Here is a 26,960-nt window from a genome sequence, read left to right as displayed (position 1 = left end):
TTGTGTGTTCCACGTTTATTTATTGAGTGTTCATGAGATGTATTGACTGAGGGAAGAAACTGTTCCTGTGTCTGGTCGTTCTGGTGCTCAGAGCTCTGTAGCGTCGACCAGACGGTAACAGTTCAAAGAGGTTGTGTGCTGGATGTGAGGGGTCCAGAGTGACATCTGAAAAAATAGAGTATAGCGGTAGTTCTGAAAGGCCTTGTTAGTCAAGCTCGCATCAGCTGACACTCAGCTGATCCACGTCTACCTATAGGATCACGGCACCAATCATAATTCCCTTCATAAGGTCCCTTCAGTCATTAATCAGCAGCTATCGCTTCGCAAAGGAACTAATCATGCACCTCCATCCCCAGCTCCTCCTCTCGTCCAGTCAGGACTTGGCAGTGACTATATCATTGAGTCAGACCACTGAATCATGTTATTAAAATAATCACGTTGAACATTAATGGTATCTGCTACATTTATCATTGATGTTGGTTCTGTTCTGTTACCCTAGGGGGGGTATTCTGCTCTCCCTGCTCCTATCCATGCTAGGCTGCGTAGATGGGCAGGGAGTGTTTCCCAGAACAGAACCATTCCCCCAACCTAAAATGTATGCTAATCGTAAGTTATATTGACTATAGTGGTCCTGACAGAATTGGCGTTAGGTAACTCCAATTGCACATGCATGGGTACTGTGGTTAACTAGCTGTTATCTGCAAGAAATTAAATTTTGATATTTTAATGGTTCTATTTCATTTAGTTATTTTTCCTTGAAGAAATTTTATTTCTAAGTAGACTCAAATGAAATATGTTCAAAATATTAATATGTTTGTGTTAAAAATATTAGTTTATAAAGTTAATTGGCAGTTGGCTACATTAAAAAACTTGGTTTCTAAAAATGAAATTAGTTAACACGAATTTAGTCCATGGTATCTTTACAGGAAAGTACTGTAAACTAGACTACAGTAAATAACTGCACAATTGACAGTAACTAGCTGGCAACAGTGTTGCCAATATATTACTGTAAAAATGCCTGGTAAGGTCTAACAGTGTATCCTAACCAACCATATATCAATGGAAAGCTTATTTATTGTATACATCTTAATTTCCAAAAAAAAAAAATTGGAACCTTATGACTGTTTTTTTGGTCCAGGGTCATATCAAAAGAAGTAACAGAGCCTCTTTGAAATGTTTGATGATCGTGTTAGCTTACATGCCCACAAGCAATGCTTCTGTTGTTTACTTCTGCCACTTCTTCACTTGTTTTTGGATCCGGAGATTCTGCACTATTTCAAAAGATGCGTAACAGCACTCCCTGCCATATAACAATGAAAATGTAGATGGCTGGAAAATTCCATCAGTGGCAGGGAAGAGTCATAAATGACAGAAATTCAGTCAATGGTAGGCAAATAGTTAAAGGGATAGTTCACCTAAAAATTTAAATTGTATGTCTATCTGCTTACCCCAAGGGTATCCAAGATGTAGGTGACTTTGTTTCTTCAGTAGAACACAAACAAAAAGATTTTTTAACTCGTTGCAGTCTGTCAGTCATAATAGCAGTAATGGCAGTCAATGGGACTCGTGGCTTTGAGAGAAAAAAGAAAAAACATACACAGACAAAACCAAATTAAACCATGTGGCTCCTGACGATACATTGAGGTACACCTCTGATATACCACACTGTCCAAGTGTCCTGAGCACGTTCACATCAGCTGGTGCGTGATGTGTCTTCTTCTTCTTCTTCTTGCTTTACGGTGGATTGCAGACTCGTAATTGCATTACCACCATTACTCTCAAATGGACCATTGACACTCTATCTACAATCTCAATTAGGAGTGTCAATGGCACATTTGAGAGATAGGTGGCGCTAATGTACTTATGAGTCTGCAATCCACCGTAAAGCAAGAAGAAGACGCGTTACGCGCCAGCTGATGTGAACGCGCTCAGGACATTTGGACAGTGGTGGATCAGAGATAAAAAACTATATAAATACTGTTTAATTTCTTGCACAGACTGATCGTTTCGTGTCTTTAGACCTCAATGTATCGTCACGAGCCGCATGGTTTAATTTGGATTTGTCTGTGTATGTTTTTTTTTCTTGTGAGTCCCATTGACTTCCATTATATGACTGACAGACTACAATGGTTTGAGTTAAAAATAGTCGTTTGTGTTCTACTGAAGAAACAAAGTCGCCTCACCTACATTTTGGATGCCTTTGGGGTAAGCAGATAAACATCAAATTTTCATTTTTGGGTGAACTATCCCTTTAAGGGGGTCATGAAATGTAGAACCAAAATGTTCTTGATATTTGCATAGAGGTTAGTCTACAATAAAAACATGCTGCAAATTTGAGAACTCAAAAGTGTCTCCCCAGTTTAAAATATACTGTAACTGTTTTAATATAGAACCTTATTGTAAAATGTTACCAAATATATATATAAATATATTTACAGTTTGTGCAAAGTGTAAAAATGATCACTGTCATTAATTGCATTTGTTTACTATAAACACAGATATATGTAGAATGTTGTGAAATGTTATGCTTTTGTGTGTGCTTTCAGATCATATCTGGACATGTTGAAGCTGTTTGCGTTCAGTTACTTTTTCTGGCTGGTGTTATGTCTCATCTTTATCACTGGAACCACAAGAATTAATATCTTTTGTCTGGGTTATCTGGTAGCCTGTTTCTATTTCATGCTGTTTGGAGGCACATTACTGCTACAGCCAGTGCAATATGTGCTCAGACTTTGGGACGGTCTCATAGCTTACACCTGTGTGGTCATCAGCCTCAAGAACATGCTCTCAGTAAGCACATCATTGAGCGTTCTTTCACACCCTATAGTACATTACTGCGACTAAGGGAGGCCAAAAACTATAACCATACTGTGCCAACTCTGGGAATTTCACCTAGGCAATACTGGTGTTTTCACAATTTAAATGCAGTTCCTATGCAGGTCAAAGATAACACAAAGAACCACACACATAAACTAACTGCACTAGCCAATAAATAATTGTGCTATCTAAAAGTGCATATTACTACATCACATCAGGAGATGTAACTGGTTTTAACTGTTCTCCATCATTTGATAATCGTTCAATGGATTAATGTTTCCATGGTCAATAGAGAATGAAGAAAAACATATTCTAAATTTAGAATATGTTACTTTTAAAAGTAATGCATTACAATATTGCGTTATTCCATAAAAAAGTAACTAATTGCGTTACTTAGTTATTTTTTATGGAAAATAATGCGTTATGTTCCTTTTGCGTTACTTTTTAAATATGAGCAGGGCTTGATTGTTTTTAATATAAGAAGTTCTTAAATATAGCAAATGTAAAAACCCTTTCACACCAAAAAGTGTAATGAATAAAAAGAAAAAGGTTAATTTTGATGAATAGCCTACTAAATCTGTTTTTTGAGAGTGGGATGAAATAATGCATATTCACATTTGTTACTCTGGACCACAAAACCAGTCTGAAGTCGCTGTGGTATATTTGTAGCAATAGCCAAAATTACATTGTATGGGTCAAAATGATCGATTTTTGTTTTATACCAAAAATCATTAGGATAATAAGTAAAGATCATGTTCCATGAATATATTTTGTAAATTTCCTACTGTAAATATATTAAAACTTCATTTTTTATTAGTAATATGCATTGCTAATGTCGTGGCAAATTAAAATCAATCTCACCATGTAAGAGACAAACTCTCCACTATGTTTCATGAGCATAGAAAATCATGTAAAATCAACCAAAATTATTTTTTCTTCGACACTAAGAAATTAATTTGGACAACTTTAAAGGTGATTTTCTCAGTATTTAGATTTTTTTGCACCCTCAGATTCCAGATATTCAGATAGTTGTATCTCGACCAAATAGTGTTGTATCCTAACAAACCATACATGAATGGAAAGCTTGTTTATTTAGCTTTATTCAGATGATGAATAAATCTCAATTTCCCAAAATTTACCCTTATGACTGGTTTTGTGGTCCAGGGTCACATTTAGTCTAGAACTACAGAAACATCATGTTCACACAGCGCACACGTCTCTCTACTTCCGATTTCTCCCAACATGGGGACAGGAGAACTGTCAGTTACTGGAGAGAAAAAAAAATGGAAAAACAGGATTTACTGTTTTTGAAAAAGTAACTCAGATATTTTCTTGTAAATTAAAAAGTAATGCTTTACTTTACTAGTTACTTGAAAAAAAGTAATCTGATTACGTAACTCGCATTACTTGTAATGCGTTACCCCCAACATTGCTCTGCACACCCTTCTCACCCAAATTAAATTTTTGTGGCCATTTCATTGTTTAAAAAGTAATCAAAATTTAAGATTATCTACAGTCACCCTTGTGGTTATTACCTGCAGACTATACATTACCCCCCCCCCCCCCATTTTTTGTTTTAAATAAAGTGATCCTCTTAAGCATAATTACTTTCTGTGTTTTGTTTGTGTGTGCGATCAGCTTGGCTCTTGTGTTTATCTGGAGAGTCTACAGAAGCACGGCTGTTGGCTCATTCAAGCTTTTAGCATGTTCTGCACCATCAATGGCTACAATTTACGTAAGTAATACTTTGTTGAATAGGATTGCTCATAGTGTAATCACATAATTAGTACACCACTGAAAAATATATTTCATTTACATTTTCTAATCCTTCATAGGCCATTTACATACACTGCAAAGATTTGGGAGTGGCAACTGCATTTGAAGAGTTTATTTGCAAAAACCGATAAATGCCACTTTAAAAACAAATTAGCTGATTGCCGTGCATTATTCTCCACATATAGCGCAATCTGAACCCTAAACACATTTAGTCAAAAAAGCTGGTATTGTCCACTTCCAAGGCATCGCGAGTTCACATTTTACTGCAGAAGCCGACAAGCGCCCTTGTTGTTTTTGAACAGAAGCCGATAAGTCCATTTTAGCGAATCAGCACGCTGTATTCAGGTCAGGTGACAAGGCTAATTTCACTTTGAAAAGATGTACTAGCTGAGAGGAGTTTAGTCAAAGCTGACTAAAAGTGATTGAGGATGGATAATTTAGATGAACTTGATGAGCCTGTGATATCTTCTCCAGGCCGTAAAAGGAAGATAAAAGCTGAAACGTTTTCACGGAACATTGCAAAAGCAGCGCGTTGCAATGGTGAGGGAAAAGCTCAGTTTATTGCGTGTAATCACATCCATACAGTCTATGATTACAACAACACCAATGTTTGTCAGGCATCTACATTGGCATCTTACATTGGCATCTTACAAAGATTAAACAAGTGTTTTTTTAAACTCTAAAACATGAAATGTGGAGTTATATGCTTTTGCCAAAAAACAACTGTTGGAGTTTTCTGCTTTTGCTATAAAACAAACTTTTAATTTGTAACAAAAACACACTGTCAATGAACTTTAATTTTGTAAATTACCTGTATTTAAGTTATTTTTACTTAATCAAAACAACCCATGTCACGGTTGTCTACTGCGAGGAGTGAGGAATGCGGAGACATGGAGTAAACACAAACAACAGTCTTTAATAATCCTCAGAACGGGTAACACAGGGCAGGCAGGAACACACACGTAGCACAACTCAAAGACGTTTAACACCGGACAAGTGAACATGGGGCAGACAACACTTTAAATACATGATAAATAATTAGGGGTAATGGGCGAGACACAGGTGAAACACGTGAACAATCACACATGGGGAAACTGGGTCAAGGGGCGCACGTGGGGAGCAAAACACACAAAATTTCCAGTTCTGTGACATACCCCCCCCCACCTCCCAGAGGGCATGTCCTTGAGCCGTAGAAACAACAGAGGGAGGGACGGGTGGGAATTTGGGAGGAGGCTCAGGAGCTGAACGGACACCCGGGAGGGGCCGGCATACAGAGTCCAGGGAGGTGGGGAAGGAGGGATGAGCCAGGTCAGAGACAGGGCAGACCAGACAGAGACGGGAGGGGCTTGGAGCAGGAGGAGCCAAGCAGGACCCAGGCCACAGCCATAACAGCGACCCACGGTGGAGCCGACGGAGGGAGGAGCCATTGTGGAGGAAGGGCCGACGACTACAGGGGGCTGACCTATGGTGGCGGAGCAGGTGGTGGAGGAGTATGAGGCGGAGACAGAGAGCCGATGAGCCAGGGTGACGAGGAGGATCCGGAGGACCATGGCAGAACAGGTGGCTCAGGCGACCGATGCGGAGGCGGGATCTGGAAGGCCACGGTGGAGCCGGAGCGACAGAGGACTGAGGAGCAGCCGAAGGGAGGGAGGAGCCTGACAGAGCCGGAGGAAGGACAAGGCGCAGCCAAAGGAGTGGAGTCCCGAGGCGACGGATGGTCAACGACAGACGTAGGCGGAGCCGGAGGGACGAGCGAAGCAATGACCAAGAACAGTCTGGTATGGCCCTCGAGCGATCTTTCCCACTGCTCCAGCAGGAGGAGGAGGTATTCAGGATGGGTAAAGGTATCCATGGGAAAAACAAGGGGAGAAAAAAAACAAAAACAAAAACAAAAAAAACAATGAACAAAACTCAGAAACAAAAACGGAGGGGAAACACGCAAATAAACTTATTTTTGTAGGTCCGGTGTTCTGTCACGGTTGCCTACTGCGAAGAGCGAGGAACTCAGAGACGTGAAGTAAACACAAACAACAGTCTTTAATAATTCTCAGAAGGGGTAACACAGGGCAGGCAGGAACACACACGTAGCACAACTCAAAGACGTTTAATACCGGACAAGGGAACATGGGGCAGACAACACTTTAAATGCATGGCCTAACGAGGGGTAATTCGCGAGACACGGGTGAAACACATGAACAATCACACATGGGGAAACTGGGTGACGGGGAGCACGTGGGGAGAAAAACACACACAAAACGTCCAGATTCATGACAATCCAACTGCAGTTTGAATGATATTACTTGGAATGCGCATAAAAAACCCCCCAAAAAACATGACTTCTGAAACGAAAAATGTAGTTAGCGTTTTTTGCAAATGAACTCTTAATTTATTAATGCACACCTGAGGTGTAACAGCCATTCTACTTCCTTTGTGGCCATATTTCCACATCAGGTGTACATACATTTTCAATAATTCAGTGATTTATCATCAGTAACTATTAGTCATCATTAGTTACTAGAGTCCTGCTATTGTCTGGTAATAGTTTGTAAACTGATAGTTGACCAGAGGTCTTATGTTTAGATCTTTGCATAGATGTTATCATAAAAGTGTGTATATGCGCAAAATCATGAGTATGCACAGTAAACAAACAAACAAACAAAAAATAAATAGCATACACACACAAATAACTTTAAAAATTGAGAAATTTATTCAGGTCCTGCTGAACTAAAAAGCTGGGTATCATCAGCATGAACATGACAGCTAATTTCAAGTTTCTTGTAGAAAATAGTATCAGGAAATAAGGAAAATTGCAGTGGAATGAATTGTATTATGAAAAGTGTTATAACAAGTAAAAATCATTTGAAACTTCAAGCTTAAAAAAATAAGCATTTGCAATGTTTAAATTTTTTACAATGTGCACAACTTTGTTATGATTGTATTTGTATGTACATAATTTTGACTTACATAGGTTCATTGAGAGGCCTCAATCAAATTTCTGTTTGTCATATGTGGTTTTATTTCTGTTTGTCATATGTGGTTTTATGTAGCCAAGCCTGACAATCAGTGTGAATTGCCAGAGGGTGAAGCTGGTATCGTCTGGGATGCGATTTGTTTCACTGTCCTGTTGGCTCAGAGGAGAGTCTTCCTCAGCTACTACTTCCTCTATGTTGTTTCTGACCTTCAAACTTCTAAGGTCCTTGCTTCAAGGTGAGAAAGTTAGCTATAGTGTTTGCTAAGGTGAGAACAGAACATCAGAGTTAAAGGTGAATTCTGTAATGTAATACACTTATTTAATCTTCAGTCTCTTATGTATGATTATTCTATAAAATCATGCATAGCTATATACTTTTCAGATGTCTGTTCTGCTGCATATTTATCTAATATATGATTTTCATGTGGACACTGAGAAGTTGATTGTAATATAACCTACATCCCCTGCCAATTATAGACTTATAGATAAGACAGTTATTTGAATTATAGAACTGTGATAACGCATTCTCTTTCAAAAATTCGTTCAGTATTTCACAATGGGAAGGCCTCAGGCATGACCAATTGCGGAAGCACCAATGACACCATGTCTGCCAGTCAAAGAAGGCCAATAATCCACTTTGAGCACAGGAGGAAAACTCACCCTCCCCTGTACAAGTTGACATGGCTCTGCTGGAAGTTGTCGATCGATTGGCAGGAAGAGGGTCTGATAGAGATCCTCGTGACCCACCAGTGAGACCAGTTTATCTTGGCTGTCCTGGCCTGTGTGGAGGTTTGGGGATACATCAGTATCTGTCAAAGGCTTCTTGAAACTGGATATTCAGTAAATAAAGGATTTAGGGACATGGATCCTCCCCCTGTGGAAATGTCTATCACGAGCCACCTACACCAAAGCTGTAGGACAGCTCATTCTTCGATGTGAGCCTCTCTGCTGGGAAAAACAGAGTGCTTCTCCACCTCTGTTTTTCAAAAGATTTGCAAGTCTTCTGCTTTGGCCATTCATGCTTTGAACACAGCGGGCCTCATTTACGAAACCAATGTACAACACAAAACTTGGAATTTATCATATAGATGTGAGCAGTGGCTACACTCAAATTTCATGTCAGGTCTCAGCTTGTGTACGCAAGTTTTTGAGTTGCATGCGGAATATTAAATCTGGCAGATAATTGTATATTGACAGCATTTTGTCCATTTAGATTATTTTCCTGACCGACAGCTAATACTTATTAGTTGAATATTAAATGGTAATATTAGAATGTCATTTTTTCAGGTCTCTACCTTTATATGTGCAAATAGCAGCATTAACACCCAGGGCTCTGAAACGAACAAAATTTTGACTGGAACAGAACCAGAAACTAAATCAAATATTATAGTTACGAACAGAATCGAAAATTTGAAATGGCCATTAGGCGGTCAATATTATTATTTTATTTTTTCCATTTAATATTTGAAATTTCTTGTCAACCAATCAGGAATTCTAGTACGGACTATGCAAATGTGACGCTGATGCATCCAACAAGTGAAATGCCCGCGCTCAGCTGTGAGCTCTTCATAGATAAGTCAAAATAGCAATGCACTGGCGTAAGAGTTTATCCGAGGATAGTGTAAGATGGATTCAATAGATCTTGCGCACCTGCAGCGCTTCTTTGAATGGAGAAAACAGAATAAAACTATAGGCGTACTGTAATAACTTTAGAACCATTGTTCTAATTTTAGCTTTTAGGGAATCATTCTTAAGATTTGATATTTATATGATTAATTGATATTAATCAAAATGTCCATATACCTTCTAAATCATACCTCATTAACGACTTGTCCAGCAAGCATTAACCTGTATGCCTTAACAATTCAGACTAATTCTGTGGCCACAGTAATACTGAATTGATTATGTAATGTTGACATTTAGCATAAGTAAATTTTGAGCGTAGGTACGTGATCTTTTTTGGAAGTAATTAGGATTTGAAAATCACATAGCAGCAGACAAGATATTTCTTAATAGAATCAAAGTTTATTTCACTACTCTAACACAATACTTAAGCTAAATGACACAAACAAAAGACGTAAACAAACACACACATTGAAATGAATTGTTTTGATCTGAAGAGAGTTTTAGGTTCTAATACTCGTTTTCAAAATTGCTCTAACTTCAACCTGAGGGAAATCACACGCATGGAACTCTTCTATTTTTACTCTTAGCGATTAATAAGGGGAAATTAAGGGGAAGTTGTGGCCTAATGGTTAGAGAGTCGGACTTGTAATCCAAAGGTTGCGGGTTCGAGTCTCGGGCCGGCAGGAATTGTAGGTGGGGGGAGTGAATGTCCAGCGCTCTCTCCACCCTCAATACCATGACTGAGGTGCCCTTGAGCAAGGCACCGAACCCCCAACTGCTCCCCGGGCGCTGCAGCATAAAATGGCTGCCCACTGCTCCGGGTGTGTGTTCACGGTGTGTGTGTGTTCACTGCTGTGTGTGTGCATGTTGGATGGGTTAAATGCAGAGCACGAATTCCGAGTATGGGTCACCATACTTGGCTGAATGTCACTTCACTTCACTTTAATACAACCAGTTTCCAGCAGCTTTAGGAAATATTGTCTTACTTTCCTTGCTTTCAGTTGAATTCAGTTCCTTCCCGGTCCAGGAAAGATCGTGAGCGGATTGGCGGCTTGGTAGGTCGTCGTCACGAGAATACTCTTCAGTGGTTGGTTGGCTTCGTTCTGACTTGATGACGCTCCCAGGAAGTTGGTTTTAGTTTCTGAGGCTTTAGATGTTAAAGTTCTTTGGAAGTTTGAGTCTTGATCTCTGTTCACTGCTCGATCATGATGTTAAATGACTGAGAGCGCCGAGCAACAAGCTTAAGCTTTAGATTTTCTTTTCTCCAACCAACCAACCAACTGAGACTAGTTGGGTATCTGTCTTTAACGGGCCGATTTGGGATCCACCCACGAGCGACTGACCCAATCTGATTCTTCCTGTGGGGCGGAGCCCCGCCCTGCACAGCTTCTTTCTTGCATACATTATCTTGTTCAGTTATTTTATCACATGCAGAAATTATTGAGAGCGGATTTCTGTTCGTATTGTAATCATACATTGATGAGAACAGACAATTTTCATCCACACCAGATTATTGCTGATGAAATCAGCTTTCATTACAAATCAAACATTAGGTATTTGGCATCCACACAAAGTACTGTAGGATCTGGTCGAAACCAGAACACACACACACAACATTCTTGAGACCTTGTCATCAGGGAAAACTCTGAAACAAACCCTCCCTGATTTTTCTTTCCATTAGTGCAGTAATTCAATGATGTGTTTACTACACATGTCCAGCTAAGAAGATTCCCAGATCTCCACGAAAGTAACACTCGTGACCTCGCGTTTCTCTCCAAAAGAGGAATGTGCCTTTTTTTTTTGCTCTCTGACAGACAAAGAGACGCAATGATTTGCTCAAGTATTTTAAAAGGGAAAAATTATACCAGTTTCTTCTATTGAAGCAATATACTCGAAAACAATATATACAATATATTGTTAACATATATTAAGGTTTTCATGACATGTATAAACTTGCTGTGTTATTGGAATTCATGGTATTGTTGTAATCTTTGGATGTATAACTTTATCTGATCACTAGTGTTCAGTTCACATGCTCGATGTGATTATTTAGAAGTAAGGATTGTTTCATCTGGGGCTTAACCGCGTAATGGATACAACTGATATATGTACTTTGGTTATGCAAAATTACGTAGTGTTTGATTTCTGATGAAAGCTGATTTCATCAGCAATAATCCGGTATGGATGAAAATGGTCTTTTCCCATCATAATGTACAAATTAAGACACTTATAGGAATCTGCTAGGATATGCGTGTTGTTTTATGAAATAAGGCAGCAGATAATGTATGCATGGAAAGAAGCTGTGCTGGGCGGGGCTCCGCCCCACAGGAAGAATCCAATTGGGTCATTCACCTGTGGGTGGATCCCAAATCGGCCCGTTAAAAACAGATACCCAACTGTGTCTCGTTGGTTGTTAAAAAGAAAAGTTTAAGCTCAAGCTCAAGCTTAAGCTCAGCTCGCGCGGCGCTCTGAAGTGAAGTGACATTCAGTACTGTCAAAACTCTCAGAGATTTAACATCATGATTGAGCAGTGAACTGAGATCAAGACTCAAACTTCCAAAGAACTTTAATATCTAAAGCCTCAGAAACTGAAACCAACTTCCTGGGAGCGTCATCTAGTCAGAACGAAGCCAACCAACCACTGAAGAGTATTCTCGTGACAACGACCGACCAAGCCGCAAATCCGCGCACAAACTTTCCTGAACCCGGAAAGAACTGAACTCAACTGAAAGCAAAGAAAGTAAGACAATATTTCCTAACTCTGCTGAAACTGGTTGTATTTATCTTTTAAGAGTAAAGATAGAGGAGTTCCATGCGTATGATTTCCCTCAGGTTGAAGTAGAGCATTCTTGAAAACGAGCATTAGAACCTAAACTCTCTTCAGATCAAAACATTCATTGCAATGTGTGTGTGTTTGTTACGTCTTCTGTTTTGTGTCATTTAGCTTAGTATTGTGTTAGAGTAGTGAAATAAACTTTGATTCTATTAAGAAATCTCTTGTCTGTTGCTATGTGATTTGCAAATCTTAATTACTTGCCAAAGATCGCGTTTACCTACGCTCATGAATTTGATAACTATCTATTTGGTTTGTTTTATCGTTGGCCGCGAATAAGATAAACAAAATTGTTAAGAAATAACGTGCTGATTTTAATGCTTGCTGGACAAGTCGTTAATAAGGTATCGTTAACAAGGTATAAGTTGGACATTCTGATTAATATTAATTAATCATATAAATATCGACTCTTAAGAGTGATTCCCTAAAAGCTAAAATTAGAACAATGGTTCTGAAGTTTACTACAGTACATATCTTAATTTTATGTACTACATGGGTTAATGCCTCGATTAAACAATCCTAAATTCTAAATAAATCACACCAAGCATGTGAACTGAACAATAGTGGTCAGGGAAATCATACATCAAAAGATCACAACAATACCATAAGTTCCAATAATTCAGCAAGCTTATAAATGACATGAAAACAACCTTAATATATGTTGTAAATATATTGTGTATATTGTTTGAGTATATTGCTTCAATAGCAGAAACTAGTATAATTTGTCCCTTTTAAAATACTTAAGCGAAAACATTGCGTCTCTTAGTCTGTCAGAGAGCAAAAAAGGCGTGTTCCTCTTTTGGGGAGAAACGCGAGGTCGCGGGAAGGTCACTTTCATGGAGATCTGGTGTTTTGCTTAGTTCGGACGTCTGCTGTAAAACCGTCTTCCCTGCGGATCACATCATTGAATTACTGCGTTAATGGTCAGGGACTCAGGGAGTGTTTGTTTGGAGTTTCTCCAAATGACAATGTCTTTTGCCCTGTTTGACTGTTCTTTAAAGATATCCAGATGTTCCTCTCAAATATATTCTGGGTTTTTAGATGTCTCCCGAGATAAGAGATTTAGGGCAGGAGATCGGTCAGCCAGTCACATGCTGGGAGTGGGATTCCTGTTCAGGAATGTGTCATCTTGAAATTAACGAAGCAAAATAAAATTTAGTTAGGCCTAATAACATTGTGACATGTTCCAAAGTTCTCGAAAAGGAAAACGAGGCGGCAGAAAGTAGTTTTCTTTTGCAAAAGATTTACAGTTTTATACCAGTGAAACAACATATTTTTGCGACATTGCATTCCATTCATTATCAAAATAAAATACAGTTAAAGAAATGTATAAAAAGTTACAGTGTTCCGTTGTCCAATCTGTTGTGTTCAGCATGACCACCGCCTCACTGTGCTGATATAGCCGATGTGAAGGATGATGTTCCCTTTCAAGGGAACTTCAAACTGCGTCCTCTAGAGGTCGCTATGGGGAACTCCATCTACGTGACCCGTGTCTGAAGCATATATATAAAAACACCAAATATTGGCCGGCGACAGCCTATGACGTCACTCCCGGTGCGACCACAGTATAAAAGGGCGCCGGGAGAAAGCGTCATCCTCTTCTTCATCTTCAATGACTGTTTGTTTGAAGCGTGCATCTTACGAGATAAGTATGGTTTACTTTTGTAATGCGAGCACTAGCAAGGCGTTAAGAGATGTGTGCATCCGTAGCCACGTTATCTGATGCTTGATGACTCACATGATCTTTACGTCTTTTGTTTGTGCGCTGCGCGTATTGCGAGCGTTTTTCTAAAAGCTCTGCTCTCCTCTGTCTTTCTTTTCGAGGAAAGAGGGGCAGCCGTCTGCTTCCCGCGGTTCAGGACCCTCCGCTGCTGAAGCACGGAGGAAAATGAGCTCATGGGGTTTGCAGGTGGTTCTCGCCAATGAGTTATAGAAGAGGTTTTCCTTCTCGCGCTCGTCAGTCGCGAGCGAGGGCGAGCTGTTGGATGACAATGACGCGATTTCGCTGACGTCATCTGAGAAAAAAAAACAAAAAAAAAACGCTGGAATGGCAATGCATACGCAGCAGCAGGTCAGGCTGTCGCCTCATTACACACTATGGCAGTGTTTCAGGCATACCAGGCTGATCTGTTGAAAGACCTGGATAAAAGGCTTGTAAAAAAGGTATAAAAGGTTTGTAAAAAAAAATATATATATACCTGACGAGGTTGCTGAGCTGTGCCGCACCGCCGATTTAGCTCTTTGAGCCACTAAGCAGGCCGCCTCTGCTATGGGCAGTTCTATGGCGGCCAGGGTGGTAACGGAGAGACATCTGTGGGTGAACCTGGCAGATATTGGGAATAGAGAGAAGGGCTTTCTTCTCAATGCTCCGGTTTCGCCTTATGTACTTTTTGGTACCTCCGTCGAGTCGGTGGTTCAAAAGTTTAGGGAGGCAAAAGGCGTGTTCAGCGGCTTTTAAAACCTTAATTTAAACGAGAAGGTCCAGGTTTGAGCCCAAACAGCGCAGGGGTCCTGACCCATCCCGATCTGAGGATCAGAGATGGGCACAGAAGGCTAGTGTCGCGACTCGCGCCCTTCCCCGCCTGCGGGTAGGGCTTCAAGGGTGGCGCGGGTCAAAGAGAGGTAGCAAGACCTGAGGGAGGTGGTCCGGACGGGGCGTTGCAACGCTCTCGCCCAGGCCAGGTTAAGAGTTGAATATCTCTCCTTCCCTCAGGGGGCCTGTACATCTAAAGCCCTCATCTTCCCCTCTCTAATTCCCCTTCAACCTCAGTTCTCTACCACCTGACCGAGGTTAGGTGAGCACCTCCTGCGCCCTTATTTCAGCCCCTACACTGGACTGTTCTTCTGCGCGGGATCCATGGATGGGTGAGTACGATCCAATTTTTAACAGATTCGCTGGTATGTGTGTTTTATACCATTCAAACTACCTTTCTTCCAGTACTAAAGCAGGCTGGTATCAGGTGTGGTGCTGAGCGACTTTATTACAATGCTTTGGCTCTGAGGAGCAGCATTTTCTAAGTCTGGCCCTTTTGTTCTTCAAACGAGGCCATAATAGGTGCATGAGGTTTAGCTTAGAACTGCCCACCCTTATTAGGGTTTTAAGTAGCAGTTTCCCTGAGCCCTTGTTGCCTTCTGTTCAGCTACCTATTACCCTGATACTATTTCCAGCAGCTTGTTCGGGTTGTTAGGTATCCCTCTGTTTGTAGGTCGAGCTGGCTTTGCTCCCCTCGCCTAGAATGTGGAGGGTTATTTATGAGCATGCCGCTCCCTCCTGAGTGTCTTAGCTCTCATGCTGAGAGTAGATTCTCCGCTCTCTAGAGCTTTATCATGGTAGAGCTAGTTTTTGCTCCCCTCACTGTTGAGGGTCACCTTGAGTATACTGCTCTCGTATGAGCGTGTGAGTTCCCTCTTTTGCTGTAAGTAGAGTTCCGCTCCCAGAGCTTTGTTACTTAACAACCTGCTCCTCGTTGCTGCTGTACCCCTCCGAGCTCTACCCTGTTAGTTGAGCTGGCATTGCTCCCCTCACTATAGAGGGTTGCCTATGAGCATGCCGCTCCCTGCTGAGCGTCCGAGTTTCCTCTCATATGAGAGTCGAGTCTCCGCTCCCAGAGCTCTGTTATTCAGAAACCTCAGCACGTCAGGCCTTTCTTTAGGCCTCCTTGTCAGGTTGCTCTCATAGTTGGTCGAGCTAGCATTGCTCTCCTCACTTTAGAGGGTTATTTATGAGCATGTTGCTCCCTTTTTGAGCTCTCTTTGTTGGCTGAGCTGGCATCGCTAACCTTATTTAGAGGGTCACTTATGAGCGTGTCGCTCCCTTCTGAGCGTCTGAGTTCCCTCTCATGTTGAGAGTTAAGTTCTCCGCTCTCCAGAGCTTTTTCTTGGTAGAGTTTGCATTGCTCCCCTCATTTTAGAGGGTCATCTATGAACACGCTGCTCCCTCCAGAGAGCATCTGACAATACGGTTTTTAAAATCCATATTTGGTAAGTGCACACGCTAGTCTCTGTGCACTTTTCTAAAAACCACGCTGTGGTAAGAGCGCACACCGAGTGATTTGCGGTCTTTTCTAAAATCCTGTATGGTATGGGTTACGCGCTGAGGCTTCGTACCCATTCTTTGAGTCGGTCAGGCCCGTTTTTCACCTTGGGCCCCACTCTACTTATATATATGTGCTGAGTATCCTCTCTGTCTTGGTAGAGCTAGCATTGCTCCCCTCATTTTAGAGGGTCGCCTGTGAGCATGCTGCTCCCTCAGGAGCTCTCTTTGCTGGTCGAGATAGCATTGCTCCCCTCTTTTAGAGGGTCACTTTTGAGCATGCCGCTCCCTTATGAGCGTCTGAGTTCCCTCTCATGCTGAGAGTTAAGTTCTCCGCTCTCCAGAGCTCTTTCTTGGTAGAGCTAGCATTGCTCCCCTCACTATGGAGGGTCTCTTATGAGCATGCTGCTCCCTCACGAGCTCTCCTTGTTGGTCGAGCTGGCATTGCTCCTCTCTCGAGAGAGGGTCACCTATGAGCATGCTGCTCCCCCCAGAGAGCATCTGATAGAGAGAAACGTTATTAAAATCCATGTTATGGTAAGTGCACACGCTAGTCTCTGTGCACTTTCTGAAAGCCACGCTGTGGTAAGATCGCACACCAAGTGTTTTGCGGTCTTTTCTAAAATCCTGAACGGTATGGGTTACGCGCTGAGGCTTCGTACCATTCTTTGAGTTGGTCAGGCCTCGGTTTTCACCTTAGGCCCCGCTCTACTTATGTATGTGCTGAGTATCCTCTCATGCTGAGAGTTGAGTTCTCCGCTCTCCAGAGCTCTGCCTTGGTGGAACTAGCATTGCTCCCCCTCATTATAGAGGGTCACCTATGAGCATGCTGCTCTCCTTGTGGGTCGAGCTGGCATTTCTCTCCTCTCTGTAGAGGGTCACATATGAGCATGGCGCTCCCTTATGAGCGTCTGAGTCCCCTCTCATGTTGAGAGTTGAGTTCTCCGCTCTTCAGAGCCCTGCCTTGGTAGAGCTAGCATCGCTCCCCTCAATATTGAGGGTCACCTATGAGCATGCTGCTCCTTCCAGAGCATTTGGAGAATAAAATTTGCAAATCCATGTTATGGTAAGTGCGCACGCTAGTCTCTGTGCACTTTCTGAAAGCCACACTGTGGTAAGATCGCACACCAAGTGTTTTGCGGTCTTTTCTAAAATCCTGTATGGTATGGGTTACGCGCTGAGGCTTCGTACCCATTCTTTGAGTCGGTCAGGCCCCGGTTCTCACCTTGCGTCCCACTCTACTTATGTATGTGCTGAGTATCCTCTCATGCTGAGAGTTGAGTTATCCGCTCTCCAGAGCTCTGTCTTGGTAGAGCTAGCATTGCTCCCCTCACTATAGAGGGTCACCTTTGAGCATGCTGCTCCCTCACGAGCTCTCCTTGTTGGTCGAGCTGGCACTGATCCCCTCTTTATAGAGGGTCACCTATGAGCATGCCGCTCCCTTCTGAGCGTCTAAGTTCCCTCTCATGCTGAGAGTTAAATTCTCTGCTCTCCAGAGCTCTGTCTTGGTAGAGCTAGCATTGCTCCCCTCATTTAGAGGGTCACCTATGAGCATGCTGCTCCCTCACGAGCTCTCCCGGTTGTTCGAGCTGGCATTGCTCCCCTCGCTATAGAGGGTCACCTATGAGCATGCTGCTCCCTCCAGAGAATTTGGAGAAACAGAGTTTGCAAATCCATGTTATGGTAAGTGCGCACGCTAGTCTTTGTGTACTTTCTGAAAGCCACGCTGTGGTAAGATCGCACACCGAGTGTTTTGCGGTCTTTTCTAAAATCCTGTATGGTATGGGTTACGCGCTGCGGCTTCGTACCCATTCTTTGAGTCGGTTAGGCCCATTTTCACCTTGGGCCCCACTCTACCTATGTATCCCCAGTGATACTACTTGAACAGGGGCTACTACCAAGGATCTGTTGATACAGTTCCTTCAGCGAGCTCTTGTAGGAGCAAGAAGTAGCCCCTGGGTGAAAGGCCTGGCTTAGTTACTATCCTAAGCGCTTGGTCGTATCCCCTTAAAGGAATCCCTTTTCTGATTCCAAGCCTTGAGCTCTACCCTGGGTCCAGGAGGTCCGGCCTCTATTATGTTAGTTCCGGGGTATGCAACTCAGGCCTTTGGCGAAGGGGATAATGTCACTGACAGCCGTCAGTTCATCCCAGGGACAACTCCCTTATCCTTTTGGTAGAGTTGATACTTAGTGCTCGCCTTTGTGGAATGGCATGCACTAAAGTCCTCTAGACTTTAGGCCATGCTTCGGATGCATCGTCAGACGAAGAAGTGGATGACGCTTTCTCCCGGCGCCCTTTTATACTGTGGTCGCACCGGGAGTGACGTCATAGGCTGTCGCCGGCCAATATTTGGTGTTTTTATATATATGCTTCAGACACGGGTCACGTAGATGGAGTTCCCCATAGCGACCTCTAGAGGACGCAGTGTCTCGTTCCCTCTCAGGGAACCATGGTTACATACGTAACCTGAGACGTTTTACGTCGATGAAAGTACAAAACCTTTCATAAATAATATTTTAGCATCCAGATACGTCGCGAATATGGAAACATTTGGATTTGTGCCGAATGAGAGAGGTAGGCATCAATTTCACCTTAAACTGATTTGTTTTTGGATTGACGTTTTTATAGCTGATAGGCTATAGCCTTAAGTTTAGAGGATTTGTTGTAGAGAGAATATAATTACTGTGTTTATAATGTTTGCAAATATTTTGATTTACCGGCATTTTAGCATACATCATTTCTGAATGTAATAGCCTAATAAAATGCTACGCAATGTTTTTTTTTTCCCTCAAAACACAATTTAGTAGCTATAAGTAGCGTTTTTTTTTAACAATGCAGCAAACATTTTTAAATATCTTTAAAAAATACTTTAAGTCTTTAAAGCATTAATAGATTTTTTTTTTCTTTTGTTTAGTAGCCTACATTTAGGCAAATCTACAGTACAAAGATGATACTGTATTGGCTGTGACTAAGCGCATCGGGTTAAGATACCATCTCTTCCTGTCAGACTTGTGCTCCTGCTTTGTTGTGTTTTTCTCCCCATTTGCTCCCCGTGACCTAGTTTCTCCCTTGTTTGACTGTGTTCATTTGAGTCAGGTGTATCTCATCTATTACCCTCATTTAGTTTAGTATTTAAAGTGTTGTCTCTTCTATGATTCTTTTGTCCGGTGTTATTTGTCTAGGATCTTTGCTACGTGTGTTTCTCATGCCTGCCTTGTGTTATCCTTGTGTTGGACTATTAAAGACTATTATCCTGAATCTCCTTCATCTCCGTGCTCCTCGTTTCCACACAGAAGCATTGTGACAGAACACCGAACCAGACCAGCTGTGGTGTCTGCGGCAGAGTGGTCGGTCATTGGAGAGGTATGTGGTGGAATTCCTTGAGTTGTCTTATCGGGTGAGCTGGCATGACGCTGCTCTCTGTGTCTGTTTTCAGATGGGTTTGGATGAGGATACGATCCATTGTGATCTCCCTACGTGTGGTTTTCCCTTGGTCGAGTTGATTAATCTTATCCTTTATGTAAATGGTGCTAATTTTGAGGTAGAATATATATAGGAGAATTTGAATCATCCTCATCCAGCCCACTCTGAGACACATCATGCCTCTCCAGCTCACCCCATGCCAGGACCCTCCAGATGCCTAACCAATGGTTCCGACCACCCATTACCTCCCATGTACCCCCGAGCTCGGAGACGGACTTCAAACAGGGCAGACCCCACATACCAGTCACTCCGTCTCAGTCCTCAGCCCAGAAACAGCAGCTGCCCCACAGTCAAGCCCACCGGCCGATTCACTCCCAAGCCCTAGGATGACAGCAGCTATCTCCTTCACCTCAGCCCAGAAGAGGAGAATGAGGAGGAGAAGACTGATGCCTCTAGCCCCTGACCAGAGTCAAGAGAGGGCTCCATTTCCTCCGTCTAGCCCAGAGAGGGCTTCTGTTCCCTAGTGCAGCCCAAAGAGGTCTCCTGTTCATGTGTCCAGCCCAGAGAGGGCTTTTGTTCCTGCATCCAGCCCAGAGAGGGCCTCTGCTCACAAGTCCAGCTCAGAGAGGGCTCCTGTCCCCACGTCTGGCCCAAGGAGGGCCTCGGATCCCACGTCAAGCCCAGAGAGGGCTGCTATTCCTGTGTCTGGCCCAGGGAGGGCCTCAGATCCCGAGACTAGCCCAGAGAGTGCTCCTGTTCACACGACAAGCCCAGAGAGGGCTGCTGTTTACGCATCTGGCCCATGGATGGCTCCTGTTCCTGAGTTTAGCCCAGAGAGGGCTCCTGTTCCTGAGTATGACCCAGAGAGGGCACCCGTTCCTGAGTATACCCCAGAGTGGGCTTCTGTTCCCAAATGCAGCTCAAGGAGGGCTGCGGTTCCCAAGTCCAGCCCGGAGTGGACTCCTGAACCCAGCCCAGTGCCTGTGCCAGCCAGAGGACCCAGAGTCCTCCCCAAGAAAAGTTTTTGTTTGGTGGGTGGGGTGGAGGAGAAGCCCGTTTGGGTCAAGTTAAGTGGCGCGAGGACGCGCCTTCCGGGAGGGGGAGGTAATGTCAGACTTGTGTTCCTGTTTTGTTGTGTTTTTCTCCCCATGTGCTCCCCGTGACCTAGTTTCTCCCTTCTTTGTGTTCATTTGATTCAGGTGTGTCTCGTCTATTACCCTTGTTTAGTTTAATATTTAAAGTGTTGTCTGTACATCTTTCAAATCTGTAAAATCTTGTGTGCACTCACAATAACAACAAAACGCGCTTTTGTAAAATAATGAATGCAAACAGGATGCGCTTTCTGTCGTCTCTGTCTCTGTGAACTTGAGCGCAAAACTCCATGAATATCTTTGCCTTGCAGACATTTAAAATATATCTATAGAGAGTGAAACTTTCAAATGAACCAATTCAAATGGAAAACAAATATTCTCAGATTATGTAATCCATATGAAACGTGCATCCACTACTGTGGAGATGACGAGTCAGTGTCGCGGACTTCATCTCTTAAACCGAGAACACAGAAAGCACTAGTTTATCAAATTATTAAAATGTTAATGCAGCCTCTTTACTAAGGTTAACTGGTGTTTTTGGAATAAGATCAATTTCACAATATTACTTCCTCTCCTAGGCTGGATTATGTTTCTCCATGTAAAGGCCAGTGGTTCATTTTTAACACCCAAGACAGCCAAATTTCAGGCCCTCAAAGGATTGAGGACAGTCTGATTATCAGTTTTTTTTTTCGAATTCTAGAAATGTTGCTTTCAAATAACATATTGGTATCAAATAGCACATCCAGGACAAAGACATGGCAGAACAGTAATCAAGAGTTAGGAGGTATTCTTGTTTATAACATGTGGAGTTTAGCTGCCATTAGCTGACAACAGAGTAGGTATTCTGAGACTGTACACATTACAGCAGAGGATTTTAATCATGCTGAATTAAAAGCAGTGTCCCCCAATTTTATCAGTACATTAATTGTGCTACTAGAGGTGCAAATACACTGGACATGGTCTATTCCAACATCAATCAAGGCCATAGTGTTAAAACACTATCACATCTGGGCCAGTCTGACCACTTGTTCCTGCTCCTAATTCTGACATATACCCCCCCCCCAAAAGTGCTCCTATTTAGATCTGGGCTACTTTAAAGGGGCTACTGTCATTAATTACTCACCCTAATGTCGTTCCAAAAGCCGTATGACCTCTGTTAATCTTTGGAACACAAATTGAAAATACACAAATATTTTTGATGAAATCCGAGAGCTCTCTTACCCTCTATAGACAGCAAGGGTACTACTATGATGAAGGCACAGAAAATTAGTAAAATGTAGTAATGAGATCATTAAAATAGCCCATGTGACATCAGTGGTTCAGCCATAACAGTGGGCTATAAAAAGCAATGGGACAACTAAATTAGAAATGTGTGTAGGTGAAGCTGAAAGAATGGAGGACCGTGGCAGTGGTGAGGGATGATTAACTAAATCTAATATTTCTTTATTTTAAGAGGTGCAGAGTTATTTGAAGCCAAAGTGAAGAAACAGGTGGCAGCAAGATTAGAAATGGAGAAAAAATCTGTGGAGATACTGAAGAAACAGTATGGAGAACGTTTCTTCTTCTTCTTCTTTTGTCATTGATTAATACTAATGATACATGTACTTTAAAAGTGTATATTAGTGTAAAGCTGGTTTCATTCTTGTCCCACAGAATGGAGAAAATCAAGTCAAAACAGAAGAATGCTCCTTATCAACAGGTTACATCATCTACTGATCATGCTGAATCCTCATATTGCCCAAAGCGAAATGGTAGTCCACTTTGAACGTATATATTCACATTATTTAGTTTTTTAAATTTACATCAGTATGAACCATAAGTCATCTTCTAATTGGTGCTGATGAACATCAAAATGTGTGTGTGTGTGTGTGTGTGTGCGCTTGTATGTTCAGATGGAGACTGTGGCTATGATCTGTTTGAAACTGACAGTGAGGAGGAGGAAGAAGAGGTAAAGGACAGGACAGAGAGCAATATTTTTCCTAAGAAGAAAACTGCTTTTCAGGTACAGGGTTTTTTTTTTTTTTTGGGGGGGGGGGGGGGGGGGGGTATTTATACACGTGCACTTACACTTACATGTGTACTATTCACATATGATACATTCATATTTGCATATGAATGCATATGTCGGAAACCAGATTTATCCATTTGAGTTTAAGTAGTTGTTCAGCTGATTAAAAACTACCTTTTCAATAATCTTACCTATGAAAGGAAGATTTGATACTGGTCTATAGTTGCTCAACATGGTGTTATCAAGATCACACTTTTTCAGAAGGGGCTTAACAACTGCAATTGTCAGGGAGTTTGAAAAAGTCCCAGAAAGAAGTGAGGCGTTCTAGGAGAACCTTCTAGGAGATCTGCTTCTAAACAGTTAAGCACACTTTTGAAAAATATGTGGGAAGTGTGTCAAGATAGCAGGTTGACGATTTAAGGTGCTGTACTATTTCTTCCAAAATGTTGCTATCAGTTGCTTCAAAAACAGACATAGTCACTTCTTTTTCAGAATCAGAACCAGAATCAGAATTAGCTTTATTGTCAGGTATGTTTGCACATACGAGGAATTTGTTTTAGTGACAGTAGCTCCACAGTGCGACAGAATGACAGCGACAGGACAGGACATAGATAATTAAAAAATAATAATGTACAAATATACAAAATGGACAATATGCAAAATAGCACAAACAATATACAAAATAGACAATTCAGTATGTACAGGTATGTTAGGTGCAAATTTGAAATGTAATAAGTATGTGTGTTAAATAAAAAAATAAAAATAAAGTATGATAGTGTTTCATGTGTATTGTTAAGAGTTCAAATGTTCATGAGATGGATTGCCTGAGGGAAGAAACTGTTCCTATGTCTCGCCGTTCTGGTGCTCAGAGCTCTGTAGTGTCGACCAGACGGTAATAGTTCAGGAATGTGCTGGATGTGAGGGGTCCAGAGTGATTTTACCAGCCACTCTGGATGAGTAAAGTTCTTGGAGACTGGGGAGGGTTGTGCCAATGATTCGCTCAGCAGTCCGGACTACCTTCTGTAGTCTTCTGAGGTCAGATTTGGTAGCTGAGCTGAACCAGACAGTTAATGAAGCGCAGAGGACGGATTCAATGATGGCAGAGTAGAATTGTTTCAGCAGCTCCTGTGGCAGGTTGTACTTCCTCAGCTGGCGAAGGAAGTACAACCTCTGCTGGGCCTTTTTGACAATAGAGTCAATGTGAATGTCCCACTTCAGGTCCTAAGAGATGGTGCTGCCCAGAAATCTGAATGACTCCACTGTTGTTACAGTGATGTTCATGATGGTGAGTGGGGGGAGTGCAGGGGGGTGAAGTCCACGATCATCTCCACAGTTTTGAGCATGTTGAGCTCCAGGTTGTTAAGACTGCACCAGAGAGCCAACTCCTTAACCTCCTGTCTGTAAGCAGACTCGTCACTGTCCTGAATGAGGACAATCAGTGACATCTGCAAACTTCAGAAGCTTGACAGAGGGGTCTTTAGATGTGCAGTCGTTGGTGTAGAGGGAGAAGAGCAGTGGGGAGAGAACACAGCCCTGAGGAGCTCCAGTGCTAATTGTACAGGTGCTGGATGTGTATTTTCCAAACCTCACTAGCTGCTGCCTGCCTGTCAGGAAGCTGTTGATCCACGGACAGACAGAGGTGGGGACGGATAGATGAGATAGTTTGGGCAGGAGGAGGTTTGGAATGATAGTGTTAAAGGCCGAGCTGAAGTCCACAAACAGGATCATCACATAAGTCCCTGGTCTGTCCAGATGCTGCAGGATGTAGTGCAGTCCCATGTTGACTGTGTCATCCATAGACCTGTTTGCTCTGTGATATCCTTCAGATTAGCCAAAACCAGTTTTTCAAATGACTTCATGACCACAGATGTTAGAGCCACAGGTCTGTAGTTGTTAAGTCCTGTTATCTTGTGTTTCTTTGGGATGAGGATGATGGTGGAGCATTTGAAGCATGGGGGGACTTCACACAGTTCCAGTGATCTGTTGAAGATCTGTGTGAAGATGGGGGCCAGCTGGTCAGCACAGGATTTCAGACAGGCTGGTGTCACACCGTCTGGGCCTGGTGCCTTCCTTCTCTTGTTCTTTTTGTAGACCTGGCGCACGTCATCTCTTATCTGCAGTGCTGGAGGTGTGATTGGTGTTTTTTCAAACCTGCAGTAGAACTCATTCAGATTGTCTGCCAGTTGATGATTCTCCACAGTGCTGGGGGATGGTGTCTTGTAATTGGTGATGTCTTTCAGACCTTTCTACACTGAAGCCGTATCACTGGAAAATAATTGGCTTCTTAGCTTATCAGAATAATTCCTCTTTGTCACTCTGATCTCCTTTTCCAGTTTGTATTTGGCCTGTTTATACAAGACTCTGTCCCCATTCCTGTAAGCATCTTCTTTGGCCTGACGGAGCTGTCTGAGTTTTGCAGTGAACCATGGTTTGTCGTTGTTATAAGTTAGATGAGTCCTGGTAGGAATGCACATATCCTCACAGAAACTTATATAAGATGTTACAGTCTCTGTGAGCACATCTAGATCGTTTGCAGCAGCTTCAAAAACACTCCAATCAGTAAGGTTGAGACAGGCTTGTAAAACCCGCTCTGTCTCATTAGTCCATCTCTTTGCAGTCCTTAATACAGGTTTAGCTGATTTCAGTTTCTGCCTGTAGGTCGTAATAAGATTAACCAAACATCACAGGGGATTTATCATTAACACAACAATGAATTCCACAACATTTATTACGCTGCTAAGGAGATTTTGCTTCAAGAGGCCATTAGTTACAAGAGGCCATTACATTAGTTTTGAATATTTCTCATGGGCATTTAATAATTTTTTGACTTTTCAGTGTTAGTTAATTCTCTTTTTGGCTCATTTTACCTGTAAAAGAAAACTTGCTTAATAATTATGCATACCTGAGTATAAGGCATTTTTCACTTCTAGCCCTGGTTAACAATATATATCTTATAAATTATTAAATACAAAATTAATAGTAGTTATTAAGATGGATGTGGGTTGGTATTGGTAAAATGTACTTGGAAAAATAAAATATGACCAGAATATGTCACAGCCATCAGTTGGTGTGCCTAAAATGGCCACAAGATATCACTCCTCCTAGATTACTGCCTCTTTGTTTTGGACTTTATTTCCCATTACCCCATTTTTTCCAGTCGATTTAGCTCACTGGGTGCTTCTCAATATGCCGCCTCGCTTCCAAGTCTTTTTCATCAAAAAAACTGACGCAAATGTAAATTCTCCACCCCTTCTCATCTGTTGTAATAATTTTAATTTATATTTTACCTTTGCAATTTAAATAAACCATACATGTCATGTATTTCAACAGGGCAACAAAGGCAGATCCATTTTGCGCAGCTGATGACGCTGTGAAGTGACACTAAAGGGAGCGAGGATATATCATTCCACTTGATTCAGTTCCTTCGTCCTCGCGTCTTTTCCGTGCATCCTTCCCTCGCATCCTGAAGGGGTGGAGCTAAGATGCGAGGAAAGGAAGCAAGGAAAGGAAATGAGGATGCACAAATAAGAATTGAGAAGCACCCACTATATATACCACATTCTCTCATGTTTTTGTTTGTGCAGGTTTTGTATGTTATACTGTTCCTCTTGGGTGTTTTTTGCTGTGCCTGTGTTTTCTGGATTACCTTGTGTTTTTGCCTTTTGCCTTGTTAGATTATTGTTTTTGGACCTTGTATTAAAGCTGCTCTTGGATCTGCTATCTTGTCTCAGAGCTTTCCATGACACAATATCCACTTTCATAATAATTATGCATGCACTGTATATTGCATATGTACAGTTACAATTAAATGTTTCAACATCATTAATTATACTTGAACACATCAACTTTCATTATAATTTTGAACACACTGTAGTTAACTCACAGCAGCATATGTATTGTAAGCTAGTTTGGATGCAACTACAGCTTCTAGACATTTTCTTTTTTACCAACAGTTGGCCTATGAGGCTTGGGTGGCAGGATACAAGACAGCCCTGAGAGACCATGAAAGTCAAGAGCAAGAAGAGCAAATGAAAGTCAAAAGACAGTTGCACAGACAAGAGGGTACAGTTTTTGAACTATGTTTGCATGGAATATTGTCACTGACTTGTGTTATTTTTAGTTCCTTTACACCTTTTAAGGTTTACTCTGTTACTTCACTATATTATATAGTCTGATTGTTTGATCTTATTCCATCCATTTCAGGAAATCTCTGGACTATTATTCGAGGCACCACTTTCACTTCCCTTAAAATCTCTCTCTCTCTCTCTCTCTCTCTCTCTCTCTCTCTCTCTCTCTCTCTCTCACTTTTTTGTCTTTCCTGATTTTATATTAAAACAGAAAAACAACTAAATATTAATTCAAGATAAAACTACATGATATT

General features: G+C 41.9%; 1 protein-coding gene across 1 annotated transcript in view; it reads left to right on the top strand.

The window, feature by feature from the left end:
* LOC306875608 (piezo-type mechanosensitive ion channel component 2) overlaps positions 1-26,960 on the top strand; it is a gene marked incomplete at both ends in the record, with an annotated part of 550,584 nt that overhangs the window by 270,745 nt on the left and 252,879 nt on the right. Inside the window, 7 exon segments of the mRNA XM_079426295.1 lie at positions 2,547-2,790; positions 4,456-4,552; positions 7,641-7,800; positions 22,025-22,114; positions 22,225-22,322; positions 22,464-22,573; positions 26,533-26,641. Coding sequence (XP_079282421.1) covers positions 2,547-2,790; positions 4,456-4,552; positions 7,641-7,800; positions 22,025-22,114; positions 22,225-22,322; positions 22,464-22,573; positions 26,533-26,641 — 908 coding nt within the window.

This window comes from Barbus barbus, assembly GCF_936440315.1.
Source record: "Barbus barbus genome assembly, chromosome: 10".
NCBI classification, from domain to species: Eukaryota; Metazoa; Chordata; class Actinopteri; order Cypriniformes; family Cyprinidae; genus Barbus; species Barbus barbus.
Note: the sequence above shows the minus strand (reverse complement) of the source record. Positions and strands in the feature narration are given on the sequence as shown.